Source organism: Myotis brandtii, unplaced genomic scaffold, assembly GCF_000412655.1.
Source record: "Myotis brandtii unplaced genomic scaffold, ASM41265v1 scaffold493, whole genome shotgun sequence".
Taxonomy (NCBI): domain Eukaryota; kingdom Metazoa; phylum Chordata; class Mammalia; order Chiroptera; family Vespertilionidae; genus Myotis; species Myotis brandtii.
Genome location: NW_005368827.1, coordinates 3,225,307 through 3,234,331, shown reverse-complemented (window position 1 = coordinate 3,234,331; position 9,025 = coordinate 3,225,307). Strand labels below are relative to the sequence as shown.

At 36.8% G+C, this 9,025-nt stretch overlaps 1 protein-coding gene across 1 annotated transcript in view; it reads right to left on the bottom strand.

Moving 5' to 3' along the window:
• The window catches only part of LRP1B (low density lipoprotein receptor-related protein 1B), a 1,756,854-nt gene that overhangs the window by 142,422 nt on the left and 1,605,407 nt on the right, over positions 1-9,025 (bottom strand). The window contains exons 68-69 of the mRNA XM_014548045.1: positions 6,444-6,550; positions 1,876-2,005 (exon numbers count right to left, since the gene is read on the bottom strand). Coding sequence (XP_014403531.1) covers positions 1,876-2,005; positions 6,444-6,550 — 237 coding nt within the window. The remainder of the gene's footprint in view (positions 1-1,875; positions 2,006-6,443; positions 6,551-9,025) is intronic.

Below are 9,025 nucleotides of genomic sequence, written 5' to 3'. Positions count from 1 at the left end.
CCTCCACGGGCCTTGCTCTGTGTGTGACGGGGTAGAGCCATAACCTCCCCATTGGCCCTGCCCTGAGTGTGACAGGGTGCAGCGCAGCAACCCCCTGATCCGCCCTGCTCTGTGTGTGATGGGGGTGGTGCCCCAGCTCCCCTATCGGCCCTACTCTGTGAGTGACGGGGAGCTCCCTCCTGTTCGCTTCAAGCTGCCTGGCTGCCTGCCGCCATCTTGGTTGGCAGTTAATTTGCATATCGCCTCGATTAGCCAATGGGAAGGTTAGCGGAGGTACGGCTAATTACCATGTTTCTCTATTATTAGATAGGATATATATATATAGTATAAAGCTAAAAGTGGAAATCGTGGCATGGTCTCACAGACACTGTAATATCTATTTGATTATGTTGACATAAATGTTATATTTGCATAACTTATAAGACTTATTCTTTTTCTGGGGTTTTGAACACAAGTACATGTATACTTAACAGAGTCTATAGAATTTGAAGTATTCCTTTATGACACAGAAAATAAAAACAACAAGTAGATATATAAGTATTTACCAGAACCCAATCTAAGTAATTGACATCATAATTATTATAGCTTCTTTTGTTATGGCTTTGCATTTGTTTGCATTCAAACTTCAGGGTTCTTAGCCTTATTTTAGACACTAGGTAGACAAATTCCTTATACTTACTTTGTGGTCTGAATTGCATGTTCCAGGAATGCTGAAATGCTTTTTCTTTATGTTTTAATTTATTTTAATTGACAATGGTTGCCTAGGATTTGTTTTATTAATGAGTCTGAGAACATGTCTGGATTCAGTAAGAAAAATGATGTGACCAATTAGAGCAGCGGTTCTCAACCTGTGGGTCGCGACCCCTTTGGGGGTCAAATGACCCTTTCACAGGGGTCGCCTAAGACCATCTGAAAACACATATATAATTACATATTGTTTTTGTGATTAATCACTATGCTTTAATTATGTTCAATTTGTAACAATGAAAATACATCCTGCATATTAGATATTTAGATTACGATTCATAACAGTAGCAAAATTACAGTTATGAAGTAGCAACAAAAATAATTTTATGGTTGGGGGTCACCACAACATGAGGAACTGTATTAAAGGGTCGCAGTATTATGAAGGTTGAGAACCACTGAATTAGAGCTATGGATCATGGGCGTGGTACTGGACATGGTCACGTGTGTGCATTGTATCTGCTACTCTTACCTAATCTCTCAAAGTAATGCTTTCATGGTTATACACAGATTATAGTATACTTTCCCTAGTGATTTATATAATACGTTTTTAAAATAGTTAACTATAAAAGTTAAGTTTTTAATAAGCATATTTATAGAGCCATATTTAAGAAATGAAAATGTATAAATTGGGTTGTTTCTCCTATATGCTGGTTTTGCTTCCTAATTTTGGTTTGATTTTGGACCAAGATGTAAACAGAAATAATACACTTATACTTTTTCTCAGTTGGTATCATGTTGAAATTACTATACCCTATTTCATAATTTTAATTTCCATAATAGAAAACTTAACTTTTATCATACTTACAGTTTCAACATATTTCATTGTTTTGTCATGAAAAACAAAAACAAAAAACAATACCAAATGACGTGGAAAGATACAGAAACTAAAAGGTCAAATTTTGGGGAGTAATGCTTGGATCTGAAACATAGTAATAATCTTACCTGTTGAAAGACTTTCAAAACATAAAAAGGGCACACCAGTAAAGCTATATACAGATATTTCAGATTATGTCTAAAAAACAGAAATCTGTGTATGAATTTTCCACTGTTTTCTGAATATCATTGTGCAAATTTAAATTCTATCAGGTTGAAATATCAGCTAAATTAATGCCACCTGCATTGTCTTACCTGGATCGCAGTTCTTCTCATCCTCTCCATATTTACAGTCTTCATGACCATCACATGTCCATTTTGCTGATATGCACTGACCATTGGAACATCGGAACTGATCTCTGGAACAACTAGTTTCACAATTTCTCTGTAAAAAAACACAACACAGATGTAATTAAAACTTAATTATTAGACAAATATAACCCAAAGACAACTAAACCCTTATGCATAGAAACCTAGAAGTATAGAAATCAAGTTTGCCACATACAGGGTGGGGCAAAGCAGATTTACAGTTGTCCATACGAAAAACAATAATACAATTAGTAATAAATAATAATACAAGAATAAACTGTGTTTTGCATATTCACAAGTGTAAACCTCCTTTTGCCCCACTGTATATAAAAAGCTCAGTTGGTCACGTGTAAGCCCAGTGCTACATAACATAATTATAACAAATTTCCACTTTTCTTTGTGAGTGATAATAAAACAGAGAAATGAAAATAAAAACATAAATGCTTCGACTTCATCCTACGAATTAAATTGCTCAAAGTGGATTGTTCGGGGCTGACACAATTTTAATAACTGTAAGGGAGAATGAAGATTGTGAGGGAAAAAGGTTAAAGAATTATTTCTAAAAATTGCATCCAGTTCATTGGGAGTGGGGTGGGCAGATGGCATGTGAAACAAATAAGAAACTTAAAGCAAATCTGTTTGGCATTGGCAAATCTCTCCTCGTGTTCTTTCTTTAGCCTTCTTCCCATCTTTCCCTCTGTCCTTTTACTATTTGGCTTGCTGTTCACAATCCTGTTCTTTCTTTAGCCTTCTTCCCATCTTTCCCTCTGTACCTGTCCTTTTACTATTTGGCTTGCTGTTCACAATCCTCTCTCCCAACAATTGTTCGTAAAGTTAACTGTGAAATGAACTGTCACAATTGTCATTTCTGCTAGCTCACATATAGATTTTATTTGGAAGTCAAATAGTAGATATACCTTCGGGGATATGTCAATTCTTTATATGTGATCAATGAAAGGGATCCACTAGAAATTTACCTTCCTTCGGGGCTGCCATCCTGATTGAAATGGAATGGTACAATGACATGTCTTGCTGGGATTATGATTTTTTATAGTTAAGCAATTTATATTCTTGCCAAAATGTACTTGTCTGTTCCTTCCACAACCAGTGCAACTTTATCACAGCTTGTGAAATGGAACATCTCAATCCATTACTGTCTGCTTCTTCTTAGTTTTACCCTCATGGAGGGATGGAGAGTTTACTTTCTACATTTCTACAATTTTCTCTTTGTTGATAGTAGTTTAATAGACTGCCTGCTGTATAATTTGTTTTCCACTTCCCTTCTTTTCCCAAGTATAAAGAGTTTACTCTTTGCCAGAGTGTTTCTTAACTAAGAATACGAATCAAAATAAGATTTTCTCCCTGTATTTGATAAACTCATTGAGGGTTAGAAAGGCCAGCACCTAAACTAACAATTGCAATAAAATACTTCAATTGTCAAAATTAGTTCAATGGTTTCAAACATACATATTCTTAAGGTGTTTAAGAAAGGCTTCACAATGAAAGCTTAAACAGAAATGGAACTACCTAAGAAAAGGCTTTTAATGTGTAAGGATAATTTGAAATGCGCTATATCTGAGGAGTAAGCTATGTAACAGTGAATGGCATCAAAAGTGTTGGAGAAGTAGTCATGAGAAAGAGATTTCATATGTTTTATTCACTGCTGTACTCCTCATGCTCAGTGTTGTTCCTGGGACATAATAAGCATTCAATAGAAACTGATGAATAAATGAATGAGTGAATGAAGTAGCAAATGCAGAAAATAAGGGGCAATAGGGTGGTGAACTCCTGGGGCAGGACGAGAACCAGGTGGGGGGGGGCAATGAGAAGGAAATAAGGGGGATACTGTAGTACTCTCAACAGTAATAATATATTTTTTTAAAATTTAAAACATTCTCATGTAATTAAGCTCCACTGGGATAGGAATCATATTTGTCTAAGTACCAAGTATCTATTACCACACCATGATTATAATAACTGTTCCATATATATTTGTAGAATTAATGAAGGGTTATCTCAGCATTAAGTCAAATTTCAGTGAAATAATTCTTAATTCATTAACCAATGGCACTGGTGTATCTTTATTGACAGCACAAAAAGTGAAGTGGTAATTTTAGGCACTTTCTAGATCATCAGAAGATTTTGATCTACAATAAAGCATAGTTGGTGTGTGTGTGTTTATTTGTCAGGTATTTAATTAACATACACAGAAAGTAGAGAGACTAGAACAATGAGTCCCATGTGCCCACCATGCATGTTTAACCATTAACAATATTTTATGCTTCATACATCCTCTTCCCACTTATTTACATTCTGAATTATTTTAACATAAAAACAACAATATCAGAAAATTAACATCACAAAATTAACAAAAATTCCTTAATATAAAGTTATTCTTAATCCTTTCCTCAAATATCCTTGTTTTCTTAACTGTATAAATGATTGCTCGGTACAATAAGGATCTAAAAGAGGTCTGCACATTGAATTTGGTTTGAATTTTTTTTTAATGTGGGACTATTTCCCATTTTCCTAGTTTCTTAAATGATATTTACTACTTAAAGATCATTTGTTCTATAAAATGTCCCACATTCTACATTTGTCTGATTGAATATTAAGAATGCAGATAGCTTAACAACCTCCGAAGTGAAAAACAAGCCTTTTATTTTTTCTAAAAATTATTATGAACTTATGTATTTGTATACATTTATTGTATTTCAATCCATTGCAACCATTTTATTATTTATGATGCTCAAATTTTTTCTTTCATCACTGGAAATCTCTTCAAGTTTGCTCCTAAGTACTCTGGACACAATCCTAAGAGTCTTGTCTGGTTTGACATGATGTTAGCTGCTCATTTTGTCAATTTCCTTTCTAGGACCTGGAATTAGATGTCTACTTTAACATGAGTAAGACTTTTGAAAAAGAAATGTTGGCTTCTGTACATGTACCTTGGACATTTCCTGAATAACATGCAAGGTAAAATCATAAGCCTTAAGCAATATATCACCTCCTCTTGATGTTTCATAGATTAAACAGGGCTTGAGGAAAATATTTTTACAGAAAACAAAACAATTTCATGATATGAAGAAGTTTGTGTGAAATGTGTTTTTCCTGACTGGGGAATGTTTAATATAATCCTTGAATAAATAGATGCTAAATAAAGATGTAGCTGAGCAATGTAAGAATTTAACTCCCATGAATAGAAATAGTATTTTTCAATTTCTGGGAAACCTTCGCAACCTGGAGGTTTAGGTTTTCTGGCCTCCAGGTGAGAAGTTATAGCCATTGGTTTCCAAAATCCAGGCACCTGAATGTGATTAGAGGGATTTTTTAAGATAGTGAGATGTAATGCAGAATTGTGTAATCTTGATAAGAATGCCTGAAGACTGGGACAAAACAGTTCATGTGGGTTCTATCAATAGTAAAGACCTTTAGTTTCTCCAAAGAGGAATGATCTTAGTGGATACTGCAGGGAGTTGGACCTGAAATTCAGAAACCTCTGGAACCCCCTGGAAGATTGTCTCTGGCCACGCCCACAGCCAGCGGAGGTCCTTCAGGAGGGGGAACTACATATGCATGTCGACCAAAGCAGCTGAGCTCCAGGGAGTCATGTTCCCCAGAAGGAGCCCCAGTGGCCACTGAGGACCAGGGACCACATTTGTCCTTCATCTCTGACTGGACAAATCACACAAGTGCTGTGTTCCTGATATTAACATGCACACAAGTGCTGTGTTCCTGATATTAACATGCACAGTCATTAACAGAGAAACTCATGAGAAATGACTGTTGCTGATTTGCTCCCTGGTATTAAAAACTGAGGTCATCACGTCATTTTAGATTTGATTGAGAAAAAATATAACCACATGTCATGTATTATTTTTAAAGCATCATGGATGGAGTAATTAATAGGTGAAAAACATAGATTCATAAATAACGAATCGTGTGAAGTAGCATAAATGTTAGCACAACCTAAGTTTACATAATTACCCAGAGACATTCTAAACGTTTTCGCTTAAGCTGTGTGTACACAGGCCTTGTTATAAATGGATTGTGATTCATCAACTAAGCAAAGCTGAACCTGTGGTTTCATGAAAATTGATGACCTGCATCGACGTCTTTGAGACTATATCTATGGAGAAAGAGACTGGGGAGAAGAAACTGTTTTAAATGCATAAAATATTAGTCCTGCCTATGGATACTGCAGCAAATTTATGAACACATTCACTAACGGCAAGGGCAGCAGCTAGGGGGAATAAGGTTTCCAAACATCCTATTCCCAACCGAGCCATTCACCACTTGAGGTAAAACAGATTATAAAATTGACTGTCAACAGCAGCACGAGCACTATTCCCTGTGCTGGGCGTGTGCGGCTCTGAGCTTAGACATAGTACTTATCTCTCAGAGTGTCAGGAGCAAAGTACATTTCAGAGTGTCCTTGGATTAAACAATAATAATTATACTTGTGATTCTAAAACACTACTTTAGTTTTTGTTTGATGTTGCAAAGTTGCCTACCTCATCAGAGCCATCTGCACAGTCAAAATCCCCATCACACCAAAACCTGGAGGAAACGCAGTCCCCATTGGCACAGAGAAAATCCTTCAACGTACAGGTCTGTGGCTCTGGGGACAGAAACAGCAGCACAGGGTTATCCTATTATATGCAACTGCATTTTTAAATTTAAATAACATACAACACGAGGTTAGCGTTAATAAAAGAAAAAGTGGTTATAACTAATAAATCGTTTAGGAAAAATGTTTGATGAAGCATCTGAGGTACATAATATAATGACCTTTCCAATTTATTTCTAAAGTCATGAATAGAAAGTGGCATTCTAGAAACAAATTGAAACAAAGACAAGAGATAAATAGCCCATTGTTCCATAAACATACAGCAGCAAAGTAAAATAAAAGGCATAAAAAGCTACATATTATAATATAGCAGTAATCCCCCTGGTTGTTGGAATTCTGAGTCATTTTATGTGTTTACTTGGAGTAAGACATTCTGTGAAACTCTGTTCTCACAGGGCTATTTCCTAACTGAGGAGTCTAGCCCGTGGGTCTTTACTTTCTACTATGCATTATAATGACTTTCTAATTCTTCAATTTTGTCCCCAGATACTCCAGAGTTCATAGAACAAGAAGGGCACAGGAGGGTGTTATTGGACATGACTGGTGGATACAGGTGGAAGAGGCAGATGGAAGCTCTTTTTTTTTCTTTGAAAACTGCCTATTTGTTTATACAATTGTTTGCTTATGCCCTATGTAATTTACCTGTCATTTTGGGTAATTTTCCAGTTGTTGATTTAATGATGCTTACCATATCCCACACAGGACATAAGCCAAATAGTATGACTTGCTACCTGGCTTAAGTGGAATGTATTTCATCTGGACAGTAAAGTAGGATTGCAGAAATTTGCTCCTGCAAGTAATCTCTAGGACTGCTGGGAATCACCCCTTGTTTAGTTTTTGTTCTCTAAACCGACCTGATATCCAGCATGATGAAAGACGTTTTCTTTACTAGTTAACCGTATTTATAGCTATCTTACAAACAATAATATTCTTATTCGGGCGAAGGAGAAAGAAGTAACTGAAATTACTTTTAAGGAATATCCATATGAGGCCTAATCTCCTACATAAAGATTGTGAATAACTCAGGTTGCATTTGAATATTGCTCTCACAGCACTTGGTTTCTAGCCATAGGGTAACATCTTGAATGCCTGGAATCATGAAAGCTCCTACATTTCTACATAAAGAACACTGCTGAGATCACTGGGGGAACGGTGGCAAGTGGAATATGTATCAGAACATTTTGTTATCACTTTATTTTAAAATGTGAACTTCAGGCTATAGAATAAGACAAGCTGCTATTTTGAAGAATGGAAAAAAGCCACTAACTGGAGGATCCTCTTCATGTCTCAATACTCCTATGTGAGCATAACAATCGTAGCTTCTTTTACTTTTCGCCTTTGCCTATGTTTACATATATTATACAGTACTTGAATCTTATAAAAAACAACTGTATTAATATTAGTATTACTACTTATAACAGTAATAATTACTATCAGCTACTGTTTGCTTATTTGGTGTTAAGCACTAAGTAACATTAATGCTAAGTACTTGAATTACTTCATCAATCTTAAGTACTCTATAAGGTAGTGTTATTATTGGACCCTTTTTGGACAAGCAATCTGAGGCACAGAGAAGATAAGGAACTTACTCCAAATCACCTCGTATGCAGAAGAGCTAGTACTAAATTTGAACCTAGGTGACCTGATACCAGGGCCTATGCTTCTTTGTTAGGCCATACTATTGCCTCCCGTACTGAGGAAGTAATTGCTTGCATATTACAGAGATGAATGTTAAATCCCTGAGAATTCAAATTACTTGTCCAAGGCAAATGGCTAACAATGTCCATTTCATTTCATAAAAATCAAAGAGAACTGGCCATGTCCATTGATACTAGAGAAGGCAAAACAATCTCAGAAATAAACAGCTTTGAAAGCCATCTTGTACAAAATTGAAGTAACTACATTCAGAAAATAAAACTGATTTTTAAAGCCATATTGTTAGTGGCAGAGCAGAAAGGTTTACAGACTCCAATTTCTCCATTGTGTATCCTACATAATAAAAGCTTAATAAGCAAATCAACTGAATGGCAAAATAACCAGAGGAACGACTGGTCACTATGACACGCACTGGCCACCAGGGGGCAGATGCTCAATGCAGGAGCTGCCCCCAGCCCACAGGCCCCAGGCCAGCCAAGGCAGGTACCAGCAGAGGTGCCCCTATCGCCCCGCCATTTGCCCCGCAGAGGGTGGTGCCAGACCAGCCAAAGTGGGTGCCAGTGGGGGCCCCACAGATCGGCCCTGATCACCAGCCAGGCTTAGATACCCTCCCCATGCATGAATTTTATTCACCAGGCCTCTAGTCTATCCTATCTAATAATAGACAAACATGGTAATTAACTGTACCTCTGACACACTTCCCATTGGCTAATCAGGGCGATATGCAAATTAACTGCCAACCAAGATGGCGGCCAGCAGCCAGGCAGCTGAAGCGAACAGGAGGCTTGCTTGCTCCAGTGAAGGAGGAAG